Source organism: Myotis davidii, unplaced genomic scaffold (assembly GCF_000327345.1).
Source record: "Myotis davidii unplaced genomic scaffold, ASM32734v1 scaffold1467, whole genome shotgun sequence".
Lineage (NCBI taxonomy): Eukaryota > Metazoa > Chordata > Mammalia > Chiroptera > Vespertilionidae > Myotis > Myotis davidii.
The window spans coordinates 265,980-284,698 of record NW_006298267.1 but is presented as its reverse complement, the minus strand read 5'-3'; the positions used below and the strand labels follow the sequence as shown (position 1 = coordinate 284,698).

Genomic DNA, 18,719 nt, shown 5'->3' with positions numbered 1-18,719 from the left:
GCCCCTTCTAGCACAGCTAGTAAAGACTTTTCCTAATTGGATCAGAGTCTATGTCATTTCCAACCTAATGCTTCCAATTTTAACCTTTGAACCACGTGGTTATGCATTCAAAATATATTTGAGCTTCTACTCAAGTGTGTGGGAATAAAGCTAGCAACAATCCTGCTCTCACCCAGTAGTGTTTAGTGAGTAGAAATAAAATGAGTAATACATGTCAGGTAGAAATAAGTTTTATGGAAAAAATAAACCAGGGACGGTGATACTTGTGAAGGCTCAAATACTGTGGTAGCCCACCTCCAGAGGGCCCTAGACCGCCACCTCCAGGCACTCCTGACTGCAGGCCCTCCCAGCTGGCGGGCTGCCCTGTGTAGTGAGCATTGCACAAAGGACAGCGTGTCTCCTGACGCGAGGCTATAAAAGGCCCTGCGGCTCCTGCCTTGCTCCTCCTCGGATCAGTGCTTTGGGGAAAGCATTGGGGACACTCAAGGAGGAAAGGCCGCTGTCTCCAAGGGCTGAAGCTTCCCACCGGCCAGTGGGCAACTGCAGCCTCTTCCAACAGCATGAGGGAACTGTCTTGGAAGGGGGTCCTCTGCTCCCAGTCAGTCTTTCCTTCACATGATTCCCAACTGACATCTTCATTTTAAACATGTTTTTATTGATTTTAGAGGGAGAAGGAGGAGGGAGAGAGAGAAACATCAAGGAGAGAGAAGCATCGATCAGCTGCCTCCTGCACACCCACTACTGGAGGTCAAACCCGAACCCTGGCATGTACCATGACGAATCAAACCGGCGACTTTTTGGTGCACAGGACAGCGCTCGGCCAACTGAACCACACCAGCCAGGGTCTCATGGACACCTTGACTGGAACCTCCTGAGACCTTGAGCCAAAACCACCCTGCCGAGGCATTCCCAGATTCTGACTCTCAGCAGCTGAGATAATGTTTGTTGTTTTAAATCACAAAGTTTGGAGGTAATTTGTTATGCAGCACTAGTGACTAATGGACTCACGGAGATGAAATTTGCACAGACAGCTGAAGCATGGAGACTTGTGGATAAGCTAGTGGAAGAGCATTCCAAGCAGGCAAAGGCCCTTGTTAGATACCAGTATGTCTGAGGCTTGCCCTGGCTGGGTGGTTCTGTTGGTCGGACCAACTATTCTTATAGTGACAAGTATTCTAATTGAGTTCTTTCTGTCCCAAAAGACAGTAGAGAGATTGTTTTTAAGTTTATGGAGCTCTAAGTAGTAGCTCCCTCTTATTCTGTAATGAACACCCCACCTTCCCCCTCCATCTGCTACTTTATCTTTCTACTGTATTTATCTTAACCCCTCAAAAAGCTATGTTTGAGAGAAAGCTGGAAAGCCCAGAATAGCAAAAATAATGCTTTCCCAAATGTAACCTTGTAATATTTTTTTAATGGGGGACAAATAGGAAATCAAGAGTAAAAACAAGCTTGCTTGCAAATAAATTGATGTCTCCACGTATAAAATAAACTTACAAAACTTAAATCATTCTCTAATTTTTATGAAATCCCTTTAAGATGCCAATTAAAAAAATGTCTCTTCAAAAATACGTTTTGAAGTTTGAAAATACAATCAGATGAGCTTTTCCCACCCAATTACTAAAGTGCTGGGAAACGAACAGCTCCGAATTTTAAAAGGCACAGACATCTCTCTCTTTTGATGCCCAGAGCCCAATGGACAGCAAAAAGGGGTCTCAGCCTCTGTCTCCTCCATCTTCCTTGGAGAAGGGCTAGCAGGACCAACATCTCAGTCAGCTGCCTCACTCCCACCACCCTGCTTTCCTTCAAAGATTAAAAACAGCGAGAATCACATGCGGAGGGGGTGGCAGGGAGGTAGCCACACTGTAAACTGGTTTTTAGACTACAAAGGAGGTAGCATTTCTATGCATGTTGTCGTTTTGTAGGCATAAAAAAATGACTTTTTATAAAGAGGAAACTGGCAATAAATTATCTTGAGATAAAAATTCCCTACAGTCATCCTTGTTTTGGTAACTTATTTTATTATTTGCTTTCATTAAAGAGAGGCAAAATATTATTTCCATATTTTGGATTTTTTTTCCCTGTTTGTATTTATTCTTTATTTAGCAAACAGTTTCCACTTCCGTTTTCCTCTATGTGGAAAATTTACTGTCTGAGCGATAGGAAAGGTAAAACCTATCTGTAATGTGAAGTAATTTAAAAGTGAAATCTAAATATGAGAAGTTTGAGGGGAAAAAAACTGCTTAAAATAGTACTGCTTTATTTTTATGCAAAAGGGATAACTTGGTGACAGGACCTAAGTTAATATAAGGAACAGGAAGAAACCACACAAAGAACCAATTCTAAAATGATTTCTTCATTTTTAATTTCTTAAAAAGCATGTTCACAGCACACTCCAAGAATGCTATACAGCAACAGTTTGCTGCTCTTAGTCAAACAGAGTATGTCAGAAAACAAAACAAATTTTAAATGGTTACTGGTTTTTTAAAAATAGGTCTTTGAAATTTCTGTAAAACCAATAATCACCAGTCATTGAAATCTGTTTCATAGTAGTAAACACTTAAGAAATGTAACAAGTATTGACCCCAAATCACACTTCTCTTAAAAGGTATACAACAGAAACAAAAATAAGTATTTTTCAAGAAAGAACGTATTTGGCATTTTAAAATAATGTCAAAGGAGAAACTTTCAAGTGTAAGTAATGTTTAGACTTTTACTTTCAGTGACCAGATTGGGTCTCTACTAGTTCCAATCTGAAATCAGCAATAGGAGGAATGATTACATTGTCGTTAATGAACTTCAGTCTAACAAAACCAGTGCGGTGCTTGCTTTATTTAAGAAGTGGCATCCGGCCAGTCTAAAAATTATTAAAAGTGAGGTCAGATAGTTCAATCAGTAGGTTAACTTGGTACCCAACTTGTTTCAAACTTAGTGTTCATCATTTGACTTAGTATATTTCTCTCAAAATGAATCAGTAAGTACAGAGTTTCAGTGATATGGAAACTGAACTTTGTATCACCGACTTCATTAAAATATGTCAAACAGGATTAAATTTTAGCATCCCACCTTTCCAGATAGCTTACATTTTCCTTATAAATGCAGAGCAGCTGCACCATGCATCACACTCTATCCCTTTCACCCAAATGTAGAAATGCTGAAAGTTAATTTTTTAAAATTTGGGTGGTTAAGTTCTTATATATGTCTTTCAGAAACCTACAATCCTTTTCTTGGATATGAACATGGAAAAGAATTCAGTTCATATTCACGATGTACCAATAAAAAGTATTTTGCTTATGTCTATTTCCATCAGCCATTTTGAAACCAGATTTCCATTTAAACACCTACTAAAGGAAGATATTTTCCTTTAGAATCATGGTCACAATCTGGAAAAAGAACTGAGAAGGACAGATGTCAGGCCAATAAAATATTCAAGGAAAGATGAGACTCAAAGCAGCGATGTATCAGAGCAAGTAGATGGCAATAAAGGCCTCCCTTGTAAACATCTGGCCTTTCCTCCCGTATCTGAAAACGTTACCCACGTTTTAAACAATTCTCATCAAAACATTTTACACCACGAATCCTGTAAAATCCAGTCGATTTCAACCAGATAACCTGTAGCTGTTAAAGAATTATATTATCCTGTTCATAAGATGAGAGGTAGTGACATTTTATTCTCTCAATGCCGAGCTAAAATTCCACAAAAACGTTTGCTCTTTAAAAGAAACCATTAAGCCCAGCTGGTGTGGCTCAGTGGCTGAGCATCAACCTATGAACTAGGAGGTCATGATTCGATTCCTGGTCAGGGCACATTGTCAGGTTGGGGGAAGTTGGGGCTCGATCCCCAGTGTGGGGTGTACAGGAGGCAGCCGAGCAATGATTCTCATCATTGATGTTTCTAGCTCTCCGCCCTTCCTCTCTGAAATCAAAAATACATTTTTTAAAAAACAACCAAGGTCACTCCTAACAATGCTGGCCTTCAATCAGAATTACGTATTACAATGTGTCACATGCATAGATGATAGCATGACATACACATATGTTTTTACTTGATTACATTACCAGGATCAAAATTTAGTTATCAAGTCAGCAACTGGAACCAAGCGATGTCTCCCTGTGTGCTCCCTCAAGCGTGCAGGGGCAGGAACTGCACTGAGGGAGAGGCGAGACTTGTCTTTCTAGTACGTCTCTGACCTTAGACTCCGTAACAGTCATTCTCTGCTCTGGTATATTGTTGGGAATCATTAGCTGCCATTGAACTTTTTAGTTTTTGTTCAATTCTGAGAGACCTTCTCTGAGGGAGATTTTTTTTTAATGGTTTTATCGATCCATGTTGTAATAACTGGCTATTTCTAAGGATGGCCACTGCTAACTTTCTATATTCAGTTAAAAGCAGGGACCATGTATTACTAATTTTTGTATCACCCAGTTAAGTGTTTACCACTTAACTTCATAAAATAGGGGAAATACAGTGTATGGGAAATGTGTCATTTTCCATCTCCATCAAACCGTGAACTCCTGGAAGAATGTTTTTGCTATGTTTATCTTAGGTTTAAGCCTGGAAAGGACCAAAACTATCTCCAGAAAAGACAACTCTCAAATTCATTTTAGTTTTGAGGGGAGGGAGGATAAAATTCACTCTGGGTTTCAATATCTGCTATATTCAGTCTCCATTACCAGCACAGAGAACAGCAACTCAGCTTACCTCAGCCAAGAAATCAGCTTCATTGTCTGCTGAGATGTTTAAACCTGACACAGCATTAAAGAGCTCTCGTTCATTAAGGGCTTCCTTCACTCCGCCTTTCTGGAAAAACTAGTGAAGAAATATAAGGAAGTCAGTAATTAGCAGTAATGAGTAATTCTCTTAAGAACAGGGAAGGCATGCTTGCAGGCACCTGTGAGCTCCCCCATTTCAGGCTGGCTGTGTTCAGGCTCTTCTTGTTCTCAGTCCTGACACACCTACCGTCTGCCGAGTTAAGTGTGTCACAGTCTATAGCTGGGTTAAGTGTGCACCTTCTAAAGCTGTAAAAATGAGTGCTTTATAAAACTGTTTGCAAACTCAAAACATTCACTAAATCCCATGAATGAAAATGGTCAAAAGGCACACAAGTTATTCCCAGTACGAAGTTATTATTCAGAAAGAGCATTACCATCTGGGTCTGTTGCTAACAATTTCCTGTAGAAACAGCAAACAAATGTGACCCAACTCTGAGCACCAAGGTTTACCTTCCCTCAGGTTTCCTCTGCCTCACAGACATGTGCCTTGGACGTCACGCAGACCAGCTCCTTTCAGTGGCACTCATGCTGCCAGGAGGCCTGCAGGCTGCCAGCTGCAGCCTCTCCACACTCTGTGCATGTACTAAGTGTCTACTGGAATGCTCAAATATTTGGAGCCAAAATAAAAACTTCCTCTACTGCAAATTTAATTCAGTGGCCCAAATGTGGGGCATGCAATCAAATTCTTGCTGAAAATAAAATCTGACAAATTGATCTTTATATCTTTATCTTGAAGGCAGCCAGTAACCAAACCCTTCATTTTCTAAGAATATCTTGCTTATCCTGGGAGTGAGAAAACTACATGAATCTCTTACATCCCATTACAAAAACTGTATTAGTAGGTTTTTTTTAAATATATTTTTGTTGATTTCAGAGAGGAAGGGAGAGGGAGATAGAAACATCAATGATGAGAGAGATTGATTGGCTGCCTCCTGCACACCCCCTACTGGGGATTGAGCCCGAAGCCGGGTATGTGCCCTTGACCAGAATTGAACTCGGGACCCTTCAGTCCACAGGCCGACACTCTATCCACTGAGCCAAACCAGCTGGGGCAAAAACCGTGTTAGTTTACATGCCTACCTGTGAGACATTCCTACAGTCACGGAACAAGAACTCCAGGCCGTGAGGATGGGTCGGTTCTACAGACTGACTGACATCGATCAACCAAACCTATTTAAATACAGAGCATACAGTGACTGACCTTCACTAAGTTACATCAAGTAATTTAATCTGAACATTAACAGAACATGCTCCTCACCTTTCCAGCATGCCACAGCATGTTATATTCACTGAGGTCGGCATGCACGAGCGTGCATTCATTATATAACTGCTGCATCAACTGTGAGGAGGCAAGGCAGACATTTAGGAAAAGAAATCATTCTAATTCACTGCACAACTAAAATGTCTATGCTCACCCACAGTAACCAGGAAGGTCAAGATAAGGTTAAAGACCAGGACCGAGCTTTCCTTTTTTAAGGCAGGGTGTGACACTCCACCACCTCGTCCACCTGATGACAGTGAGGCCAGGAGGCCACGGGGCACACCTGGATCCCACAGGAGTATGAGAGCGGCCACGGGCATGGTCACCACTCAGGAGAACTCGGCTTACCCTTCACAAAAGGGCAAAGGGCTCCCTGAGACCGCTATGGGATGTACACAACTCCAAGGCTAAAAAATACTTCCTGCCAGACACAGTAGGAGAAATTTCCTTATGATTCCTGTGGTGTTATGTTCAGAATCGTGGTGAGCCCTACCCTTACCGTAGCAATCACTGTTAACGCTTTGTTTCCCAGCCTTAATAGAATTCAAATAGAAAAGTACATGATTACTTCATCTCTTCCCCAGCCACCCCACCACCAAAAAAGAAGCCAAAAAGGAATTTCATTTTCCTTTGGATGTCCTCTTGGAGGCAGAGAAAGTTGGATTATCTCCCTAGCTGGGTCTTAAAAAATTACGTCTGTATTCACATCAACTGCTGACTGGCACTGGAGCGCCAGGCAGAGACTGTAAAAAGCTCATGTTTCTCCACTATTCAGTTACAACAATAGAGAAAAATCACAATATTGGGAGCATTTTCTTACGCTAGAAGGACCTCAGACTGAATGCAGCTGCTGTCCCGAAGCAGGAAGAGCTTCTGTAAGTTCCTGACACGTCCTTGCAACCCTAATGCCTGCTGAGTGGAGATGCACTCCCTCCATCTTTAGTTCCCAGCTGCACTTCCTTATGAGTCCAAATCTACTGCCTCAAATTTCCCAACAGGAAAGGCAATTTTTTCGCACTTAGAGCAGTATCGTTCAAGAAGACATGAAAACCAAGCAGGCACTATATCAAACTTATTTAATGAAGTTTTAGCAGCTTCATGCCTCCATGTCACTGAGGCTCACAACGAGCCCTCACTTGCTTCATGTCTATTTCCTAAACTGACTCAGCACACACAGTGGTATAAGCACACCCCTCAATGTGAACATTCCTTCACAAACTGCAGCATGGCCTTACTCTATCACATACAATAGGACTACTTTTGGAAACTTAAAGGTTAGAGGAAATATTTTTAAAAGCTGAAGGGCACACATACGTGAAGAGTTTGGTGGTAGGCTTCTTTCATTTCTTCGCTACTGAGCTTGACTTCTTTCAGTTTAGGAGCTGGAACTTGATCGTGGCCAATAAAAGACATCACTAAAATGTGTTTCTTGAGCAGCACAACTGCTGGGCAAGGAATTCCAGCTTTCTGCATTCTGTACAGAAAGAAATGATTAGGAGGGTAAAGATCAGGAGAGAATGTTTTACTTAAAGAACATCTACCTAGGCCTGCAATGAGCTGAGTGATGCACATGGAAGGACAGACTGGTGAGGAGATGATCCAAGGGCCCGGGCAGAGGTGGGACAGGAGCTGTGGGAGCACGCACATCAGGAAGGCTAGAACGCCAGGCGAATGGGAGTCAGTCAGCCCGATAGGCAGGTGGGGACAGCTGGTCTCAGGAGGGAAGCAGCTTGTGGAAGTGCAGGGAGGCGTTCAGAGCACAGTCCACTGGGGGATGTATGTGAACCAGCACAGCTGGGAGCTGAATCGGAGGAAGGCCATGTGGCTCTGGGCGACAGAGACAGGCTCCGCATCACAAAAGGACTTGACCTCCACACTAAAGACTACAGGGCGGCAGCAGCAGCATTTTAAGAAAGGCCGCGGTGCGAGCTCAGCCGTACAGGAGACTGGAGGCCAGCAATGCCTCTCGGGACAGGACTCTCTACTCAGAAGTGCTGCTAGGTGAAGAACTTTGCAGCAAATAGAAAGGCAACTAAAGCTGACTTCCAGCTTCCGGCACACGGGTCTCTTTACCTGGTGAGGTTGTGCATTTCCTTTTCTGCCCACATTCGGATGATCTTACGTGGATTTAGTTTACTGAAGCGATCTTTAAACCTGAAATCATCTTTAATGTATTTGTCACGGTTCTTAAACTCATTAAGGGTTGTTTTAAATACCTTGATGGCACATTCTGTAGGTATAAATTTACTACATTCCTTTTCATCTTCCATGCTAAGTGGAAGGAAAAAAATTAAGTCAGTATAAGTTGCCAGCTCACAAGTAAACCAATTTCAAAATAAAGATCCGACACGGGGGTGGGTCTACCTTCTCTGACCATGACTGGCAATAACCTTGCTCTGCTCTCTCTTCTTATCCCATACTGCCAGTCTCACTCACATACTGGGCATTCTATTATGTAATTATCTTTATTGACCATAACAATTCTGTAATGTTCTCTTGGTTGTACCGTAAGTTCTTTGAGAGCAGAAAACATGTCACACGTATTCTCTAAAAAATATAGCACAAGTTACTATTCAATTAATTGTTGACTACAAGACCAACCTGAGAGTACTAGAAACCAGGACAGCTTTGTGGTGGGCAGAACCCTAGGATGGCTCCCAATTTCCCAGCCCCACCAAGGGGACTACACTTGGATAATCCCTCCCTTGAGGGCGGTGGCATAGCCACTCCCTCCATTTGTTTACATTGTATGGTGAAGGAGACACTGCACTAAGACTCAGGCTTAGCTGACTGGAGGAGAAGACGTGACCTACTTACTACGTGGAAGGGCTACACGGCCAGGAACTGCGGGGCCGCTAGAAGCTGAGGGCAGCCTCGCCTGCAGCCAACAAGCAGAGACCCAGTCCTGCAGCTGCAAGGAGCTGCCTGTGCCAAGGGAACAGGACCCACGCTGCAGAAGGGAGCCAGCCCGGCCAGGCCAGGCCTCCTGAACTTCTGATCAACTAAAACTAGGAGATAATCTATGGGGGTTGTTTTTAAGCTGCTAAGCCTGTGGTGATTTGTTATGTAGCACAGAAAACTAATATAAACTTTTAAAAGCATTCAACTCTCACTTGGAGAGAACCAAATACTCTCTAGTTTTACTAACTATAAGCACAATAAAACCTTGATATAATGGACTAATTTGGACAACAGGGTGTCCAAGCCAAAAGTCTGTTATATAATGAAGTAGGTTTTCCAAATGTGTGCATAGTCTGTGCCCCAGCAATTTCAGTGTTAGGAATTTAGCTTAAGGATATATTGGCAAAAGCACACCATGGTAGATTTACAAGGATATTCCTATATGTTCACACAGTGGAATGTACTAACACAGAAATGGGCAATGTAAGCCAGTAAGGATCACAGATATATTACTGAAAAACTAAGGTCCTGGACGTACAGTATAATCTCTTTTATAGTAACCAAATAAGAATTAGATGCATAAAAATTTCTGGAAGATTTGAGTAAAAATTGTTAATAGTGGTTTTAGAGAAGAGATCTATGGGGTGAGAGTTGGTAAGATGAAGGACACTTTTCAGTTTAATTCTTTCTGTAAAGTTTTCATTTCCACCACAGGCAATCTTTCATTTTAAATAATTTGTGCCATTAGGTTATTATCTGCCTGGTCTTAGGATACCCTCAAATTAAATTTGGAAAGAGGGCAACAAAGCTTAAAGTAAGGAAGAAATAAGTATTTACTAAGATTAACATATTCCAGGTATTGTCAGGTATGACCCTCACTTATCCCCACAAAAATCCTATGAGGCAAGGGTCAACTTATGAGGTGTAGTAACTTGCTCCAGATCATATAACTTGAAAAACATTCATTTTTATCCTTCCTTTTGGAACTTAACAGTATAATTCAATTTACGATTATATTGTATATATTTCATCTAGGAAGGGAGATTAAATAGTTAAGAAAACCTGCCCTGGTAGGTAGCTCAGGTGGTTCACCAAGTTTGTGGGTTTGATCCTCAGTCAGAGAACTTACAAGAATCAACCAATAAATGCATCAATAAGTGCAACAACAAATCAATGTCTCTGGTCTCTCTTCTCTCTGTCTTTTTCCCCCCGTCCCCTTCCTCTCTCTAAAATCAATAAATAAAATTTAAAAAAGAAAACCTAAGGTAAGGACTTGACCAACAATTGTTTGAATCCCCTAAGTACACAGTAACTAACTTTCTAAACCTAAATTTCTAAACCTAAAACAACAAGAACAATTTCTGTCATCTATTTTGACATTTTGTTTGTAAACAATGTTAAAGTAAAGAGGCAGCCGAGCTAGTAAGTCTTGCTGTGACTTCCATGGTAAGTAACCAGATGATTTCATAGACCTGGCACGTTCTTTAAACAGGCTCCACTTTCAAAAACCTTTCTCATGCAGTTCTTGACTCATCTAAGCCCTTGTTACAGAAGGGAAGTGGGGAAGATCTCAACAGCATAAGATCTCTAACAGACGTTTCTTCAACAATGTAAGCATTACTCAAAGCTGATATTTCTTAAAGTAAGGATCCGAGCTACAGGGGAGGCGTCAGTGACTGACGAAGCACGTCCCCTCTGATCTGGTACCCAAAGGCCCCACAATGGAAAACCAGGGTTTTGAGACAAACCCAGGTACAAATTTTGTTCTGCTACTTATAGCTGCCTATATGATACAATAAAGTAGGAAGTATATTCATGAAAAAGGTTAAAGGAGTTTACACAAAATTTATGTTTACCTCTGGATGCTGGGATTAAGATGACTGTTTTCCTTTCTACAATCTCATAGTGTCTAAATTTTCTATGGTAACACTTTTTAAATTAATCTGCTTTCCATGCCGTGTGAACTTTGATTCTGTGTAAATCCATTCACACTGGGGAGAAGGAGCTATGCTTTGTTGCCATGATGGTGCCGTATTTTGCTCACTCACCTCCCTCCATAGGCATGAAAGACAACAGATTCCTTCCCTGTGCTGATGCAGCCAGTGATGGTCTCCAACATTCCCGAATTGACCATTTTATACATAAGTAAGCGTGTCTTAGGATCAACTGCTTTTTCCTACAAGAGACACGGCACAAAGAATGACAACGTTCACCACGTAACATCCTCTGAGCCGGTGCTAACAGCAAACATTCAAAATACATATCTTTTTTTAAACTTGTAACAGGCTCTTAAGATTAGCAATCAAGATACAGTTCATCCCTTTAACTTTAATTCTAATGTCTTTGAAAATTAACATCTAAAAGAATCATCAGAATTCAGACATTAGCTTAGTCAAAATCATATTTTATCTCCAAAGTTTAAACAACTCCTCCAGTGTACTTACCATTAGTTTGTTTTTCTATAGGTTTAAAAATTACTTTATTCTCAAGATATTAGACACTGTCTTTGTCAATGTAAAACATTAGAGACTTATAAATTAATACAAAATGTCATAATTTCTTTAATATCTTAGAACATTAATATGCAATGTAAACTATACAATTCAAATTATAACCACTAAACTGTAGGTTTTAAATAAGTGATTAATAACCATTACATTAAAGCTGAAAAGTCCAATAAGCAAAGCTACTGGGTTTATTTACATCTTAGATTTGAAAAACCAATCTTGTGAAAAAAATACCAAACAGAAAATAATTTAAGATTACTTACTGCAGTAGAGTGTTCTTTTTTCTCGTGGAGGCGGGCACTTCGACGTTCTTCTGAGTAGGCATGTTGTTTTAAAGCATTGAAAACATGGTTTGATAGTTTTAAATCCATTCCAATTCCATCTCCTACCTGAAACCCAGGTGCAAACTGCCAAAAAGAAGCATTAGCATCTGAATACTTTAAACAGGTTACCCACTCCATAGACAGGCTGTGAAAGCAAAGCGCACTGGCATTAGAGAGGAAATACAAGGACTCACTAATAAACCCAACAGAGCAGAGAGGGGGCTGTTTCAGAAACTGCAGCAAGGAAGAGGTTTATCCTATCCTATGCACCGGAGATATCCACTCACATCTGAAATCACTGCAGCGTTTCTTTGTACCTTGCTTTTACATCAGCAAAGGACACAGTACATTTTAAAGACTACACCAAATCTAACCAAAGAAATATAATTTTATAATCAGTTATTTCTGAGGAGTGGGTAGTACAGCAAGCTCTGCCCACTCCATGACAATTATGTTCGAGAGCTGCAGTGTTCCATATAGCAGCCACTAGCCACATGTGGGTATGTAAAGTTGAGTTCCTCAATTACAATACCCAAATCTCAGTTCTCAAATATGGCTAATATTAGATAGCACAAATATAAAACATTTCTACTGTCACAAGTGCTACTGGACAAGGTTGTTCTAGAGTCAGATCTGGACTGTTTCTGGAATTTAATAATATGTTTATGTAACAAGTATTTGTGTCCTCAAGTCTAAATGTTTTATATTCACCAAATTTTTATGAAAGAGGAAAAATGCTATCTTTCCCCTTTTTTAAAAAAAATTACATTTTATTTCTGATTTTTCAGGGGTAGTTCAGGCATAAGCTAAAACTTGTAAAAAGTATTGAAGGGGATAGTAAACAGTATTTTTCTCTCTTCTTGTTATTCCCCAATCACCACTGTTATCTGTTCTTGGGTAGGGGTGCTATTTTACGAAAAATAATGTGCTGAAAATAAATGTTACTTTCCTAAGACAACTTCTTAATTTTAGAATTAATATAAATCAAACTATTTTTCTTAATATTGTAGAATTTAATTGTGGTACATTATATTCTTATTAGTGGCTGAGGGTTTTCATGATATTGCCATATTATAATCTAAAACTACTTTAGAAAGGATGAAGAGTATTTTTAGAAATTTAAGATAGTGTATTTAGAATCCCATGTTTTTAATTTGTTCTAGTAACATTCTCAGAGATTAACACTTTCTGTAACTTACATGCTCCATTCTGGCTGTATTCTTTCTCCCACAGACTACTTCATCATGTTTGGTGGTGATGTCTTTTCCTTTTCCAATAAACCCCTTTTTGGGAGTAGGAACTGGTTTTGCTAAAGACAAGTATATAAAAATAGCAAAAGCTAAATGGCTGAATTCAATATTGTCTGGAAAGATATCTGAATCTAATAGTAAATTACCTAATGCTTTTCAAAGATAAAGTATAAGGATTCATGGGAAAACTCAATGTTCCTATGGCCCCATCAAATAAAAGCCTTGATACCTGGTCTATATGGATCATCACGAGTGTCCTGCCAGTCAACCTCATCTTCAGAGCTATCACTGTCTTCATAGGGATGCACTTTTCGATAATTCTCAAAGGAAATGGAAACTTAAAAGGCAAAAATAGTTGAAAACTTATTTAGAAGCACTTTATAAGCATTTCTACCATCCAACGCAGTTGTCACAATGAGGTCATAGTACCTTTGCTATCGCCATTGAATTTTTTTTCTTCACGCCTAAGCTGTGCATCATATTCTCTGTCAAACTCCATCTGTAGCATCTGAGCCAGCATTAGGTCGCTGGAAGTATCAGTGTTTTCTCCAGTAAGAAATGGTCCTTCAGCAACACTATTCAAAATAAGGCAATATAAACTAACATACTGTGCTTCTGGAAACAGATGCTACCAATTATGAGAGTAGGATGTGCTTTTTCACTGTTAAAAACTGTACTAAAGGAACAACAGGAAAAACTTTACCAAAGCACCTCTGCTGCCCAGGCACCCTCTGATTAGTGGCAGGAACCTGTGAGAGCACCAACTAGGATGGAGAAAGCTGTGCGAGAAAGCTAGGGGTCTATATGAAATCCACACCGAGACCCAGAATTCATTATTCGTATCAAAGGAGAGATAACATCTATAAAAAAAATAAGCTACAGGCATTGGATTAAAATATTATTTGATCATTTGGAGACCATCTGGTTCAACTGTTGCAATAACTAAACCAGAGAATTGGAGGGATTTGCCCAAAATAAGACTGAAAAGTCGTCAGAGTCCGGACCGAAACTCAAACATCAGTGGACTCCCAGGACGGTGCTCTTTCTACTGCATTGCTTTTGTAAATGTATTTCTTAATCCTTTGTGATGACAATCACTAATCAAATCCTAAAACCTTGTTATAATCTGCCAGACGAAATTGATTCTTTCTAAATTTTACTTACGCAACTTTAGGAAAAGCAGCAGCTTCTTCTTCTAATTGCAACTCTTTAGCCAACTGCTCACTCATGACATCAGCCAAAGAACAGGATATTGTCTTTTGAGGAGTAGCCCATGGACACTATAAAAAAATTTTAAAAAGGACAATTCAATTCATAATAATGAAATTAAAATACCTCCCAAGCTTGGAAATAAGGCCGGCTTTTGGGAATTAAACTAGTTGAATCAACTCAAAGTAAAAATACCTCCCAGCTCAAATCGGTAGTATGTCCTTTTTAGTTGAAGGGAAAAGGCTACCACAGCATCACCCCACCAGCCAATGAGTTCATGTAACACCCCTTGTTCCACATCCATGCTGACTCACAAGCAACCTTCTGCTGATAACTGGGCTTCCCCGGTAGACTCTCTTACGGGAACAGTCTACGAACTGCACAATTCAAGTCGTGCAACACCACCACCACAGCCAAGCGATATTCTGAGACGGGTGGCTGGTCAATCAGCCTTCCTCAATGACATCACTATCTCAGCCCTCCTGACATACAAAACGTAGGTAAACTTCACAATTCATTTCTGAGGGGCAAGCTTTACTTAGCAGCAGTGAACGATTACATTTGAAAGCCCAGGGTTAGGACCACCATTATTAAAGACAACGTCTAAATCTCTCTTGAACTCGCCCAGCTCCCCTTCCAAGATTCTCCCCCAGGTATCAATGCCATCTCCTGTAAGCACCTCCAACCAATCTTTCTGCTGCCAGCCCTGCTTGTTGCCAGGCAGCTACCACAACAGTGGTTTCCCCTCTAACATGCAGATTAGATGCTCCAGTTTCCTTACTTAAAGCTCTTTCATTGTTTTAATGTTTCCCACTGCCTTTAGAGTAAAGTCCAGACTCATTCCTTAACTAGTACTGAGTGTCTCATTTAGAAGCAGCACATGATGTTTTAGCCAGACAAACTGTTAATCACATTTAGCCAGTAAAAGACCTCTAGCTGGCCTAAGGGCCTGGCGTGACTCTGAGGACAGCTGGGCCACTGACCCTTGTTCAGGTTCCACAACCCTGAGGTCCAGAAATCCACTTGGTTCAGGCTGCCAGGTGGAGCACTTCAGGGTGAGAAATGACAGCTATGCCTAAGCGAATCAGAACTCAGCTTTATCCAGCCTCCTCCCGAGAGGAGGAGAGGCGCCCAGCTCTCAGCACACGCGCACTGGCCCCCAGCAGAGCTGACCGAGAACACAGACGGCTTCACGGGTGGGGTGACTCTCCTGGAGGGGTTCTGGGTCTAGAATCTTGAAGCTCTCTAGTCTGGAGAACATAGCTCATCTTTTGGCCACATGACTCTGCTGACTTCTTAACCAGCGGTTCTCAACCTGTGGGCCGCGACCTGCTACTTCATAACTGTAATGTTGCTACTGTTATGAATTGTAATGCAAATATCTGATATGCAGGATGTATTTTCATTGTTACAAATTGAACATAATTAAGGCATAGTGATTAATCACAAAAACAATATGTAATTATATATGTGTCTTCCGATGGTCTTAGGCGACCCCTGTGAAAGGGTCGTTCGACCCCCAAAGGGGTCTCGACCCACAGGTTGAGAACCGCTGTCTTAAATCCTCTAGGGTAGAAGACTTAATGTTGCCTAGAAATGTTTGGTCTGATCAGTTTCAAAGTCCAGGTCCCAAGAGGTAAATGACGGTATTCTCTAACTCAGAATTGTCAATTGTCAATCACATTTGCAATAACTATTAGTAAAATAAGACAAAAATTCACTATATTTTAGTCACTGACTAAATATATATAACATCTAGATGAAAGTCACCATTGAGCATTTGCAATAGCATCCCTGTTTTATAGATTTAGAAACAGAGGCACAGAAAGATTTTCTGTAGATGAAAGTGCTGCGACTAGGACTTAAGAGACTGCGCTCACAGTATGTTGCTACACTGCTTCCCTCATCATCTTGTCTTGGGACATGAGACACAAACTGCTGTACGAATTCCTCAGCAGTCAATGTCCTTCAAAACCTGACCTAATTTAACTTTCCAGTCTCATTACCCCATGCTCAAGCAACACTTAATCATATGCCCTTCCACACCTTCACATGCTCTTCTCTCTGATGCCTCTTCCTCCCATTTCCCCCAATTACATTACCCCTCCTCCTTCAGGCTGTCTCAGCTTCCATCCTCTGGTTCCCATTCCACGGTGTCCTGTGAGCAGCACCAATCACTGCCCTGGCGTTCCTGCATCGACCACAACACAGCAGGAGCCTTGAAAGGCCGGGCATCTCCATTTTCAGAGCCCAGCACAGAGCTTCCCCGGAGAGGCACCCAGCACTTACTGAGTAAGTGCCCACAGGAAACCCTGGAGATAGTCCACCCACTGCCACGTCGTCCCGGGGCTCTAGAGGCCTGGTGCTATTCCAAGTCCTTTTTCCATCTTGAAGGTGTTTCTAGTCTTTTGTCAACATCAAGTAATTCCAATAACATGTGAAATTAGCTGACAATTCCTCAGAAGAGGCATAAATGACAGGCTTACTATGTAATTTTGAGGCAGAGGTTACCTACTTCTAACATAGACGGAATCAGAAACAGAGAGCTCAGTGGGCACCAGATACCCTGCCCACTCCCACTGCTCTTGCTCTCAGAGCCTCGGACTCCAGAGGTCTCCTTCCCGTACCTCTGCTGGCAGCTCAGCTAGGCTGCCTTCCTTGGGTGAGGGCAAATAAGTAGACTTCCCAAAGGTTGCCAACCCCCATACTTTGATCAAATCCAAACTCTTTAAATCAGTAGTCAAAAGTCCTCCATAAAAATGTGTAAGCTGACAATCCACCACACAGGCACAGGGGTTTACCACCTCAAGGGAGGCCCCTCCTGGGAATGGTACCGTACACTGTATGTAGGGGAATCCTCTTATCATCTTGCAACTCTCCAGTAAATCAGACACTCTTTGTATTTAGGAAAACTTTATTTAATGCTAGAATAATAATAAATCTAAGACGCCCTCCTAATCTTCTCTATCTTTGCTGTCCAACATCATTTCCCACTATTCCCTTATCTATACAAACTCCCCATTGCGTCAAGACAGGAAACCCACAGTCCTTTCCAGTTCGCTATTCCTCTTTCAATGACACCAGGCCCATAAGCAGCTCCCTGATTCCTTCTGTCCTGTTTGCTGAAGAACCTGAGACCCACCAGGCTCTCCTCCCCTCGGAAACGGCCACCACTCGGCTCTGCTCAGAGCGGGGCCTTCACTGCTGCCACTCTCCCACCTGCCTGATGGGGACATCACCCTTTCCCGCCCATCTCCTAAAGACAATTCCTGCACCTGAGCTGGTGTGGCTCAGTGGATAGAGCACTGGCCTGTACACTGAAGGGTCCTGGGTTCAATTCTGGTCAAGGGCACATGCCCGGGTTGCCGGCTGGATCCTCAGTAGGGGGCATACAGAAGGCAGCCAATCAATGATTCTCTCTCACCACTGATGTTTCTCTCTCTCTCCCTTCCTCTCTGAAATCAATAAAAATATATTTAAAAGAAAAAAAGATGATCCCTAGCTGCCCTCCCACTTTTCTTTGTTTAAAGTTCTACTGCAGACAGATACAGGGAGAGAATCAAGCACAATAAGAAAGAGCAAACATGAAGTGGGCACACAACAAAAATCCAGTCCTCACCTCAAAGCAAATGGAGAGAACCCTAAGCCACAGAAGATCCCTGTCTCCCCAGGCAGCTAGACACACACTCTAGGCCAGCGGTTCTCAACCTGTGGGCCGCGACCCCTTTGGCGGTCAATGACCCTTTCACAGGGGTCGCCTAAAACCATCCTGCATATCAGATATTTATATGACGATTCATAACAGTAGCAACATCACAGTTATGAAGTAACAACGAAACTACTTTTATGGTTGGGTCACAACATGAGGAACTGTATTTAAAGGGCCAGAAGGTTGAGAACCGCTGTTTTACACGAAAAAAAAATGTTCTGTGTTGGCATATAAAGAACAATTATGAAGCTAAACAAGTTGGATTCCTTCCTAACTTGAGTTTGAGGAACACAAATCCCAACGGAAGCGTTCTTACTTTCCAGCAAGCCCTCAACAAGTGACAGTCTTTTCTGGGGAAAGCATGACCAGCAGCAGCCCGAGACCCAGGAGCCAAAGGTGGACTCAGCCGCCGGAGGAAAAGCTGAAACAGATGCTACAGCCCCGGGGATGGCTCAGGCCGGGCTGAGTCCCGCTCAGGGTCCGCCTGGGCGGCCAGTGCCTGGAGTCCAGGCCCTGAACTCATCCTCCCGTCCCCCCCCAACCCCCCCCGCGCCCCCGAGTGCACGGAGCTGCCGCGGAGGGTGCCCCCGGCGGTTACCTTTCCGCCGGTTCCGAGCGTGCATTTATCCAGAGAAATGCAGATTATATGCACATAAAAACCTGTACATGATTGTTATAGCAATAGCCAAAAACAACTGAAAACAACCAAGATATCCTATAGTAGGTAGATGGTTAAACAAGGTGTGATATGCCCATAGCATTGAATATTACTGAGGGAGCGAGGTA

At 41.9% G+C, this 18,719-nt stretch overlaps 2 protein-coding genes across 2 annotated transcripts in view; one reads left to right on the top strand and one right to left on the bottom strand.

Annotated features, from left to right (window-relative positions):
• The window catches only part of TMEM241 (transmembrane protein 241), a 91,474-nt gene that overhangs the window by 5,230 nt on the left and 67,525 nt on the right, over positions 1-18,719 (top strand). The gene's annotated exons all lie outside the window — the stretch shown is intronic.
• RIOK3 (RIO kinase 3) overlaps positions 5,996-18,719 on the bottom strand; it is a 12,961-nt gene continuing 237 nt past the window's right edge. Inside the window, exons 2-10 of the mRNA XM_015570533.1 lie at positions 14,180-14,295; positions 13,445-13,590; positions 13,245-13,352; positions 12,965-13,074; positions 11,706-11,849; positions 10,984-11,111; positions 8,108-8,305; positions 7,349-7,508; positions 5,996-6,112 (exon numbers count right to left, since the gene is read on the bottom strand). Of these exons, the coding sequence (XP_015426019.1) occupies positions 6,011-6,112; positions 7,349-7,508; positions 8,108-8,305; positions 10,984-11,111; positions 11,706-11,849; positions 12,965-13,074; positions 13,245-13,352; positions 13,445-13,590; positions 14,180-14,295 (1,212 nt within the window). The 3' untranslated portion in view covers positions 5,996-6,010. The remainder of the gene's footprint in view (positions 6,113-7,348; positions 7,509-8,107; positions 8,306-10,983; positions 11,112-11,705; positions 11,850-12,964; positions 13,075-13,244; positions 13,353-13,444; positions 13,591-14,179; positions 14,296-18,719) is intronic.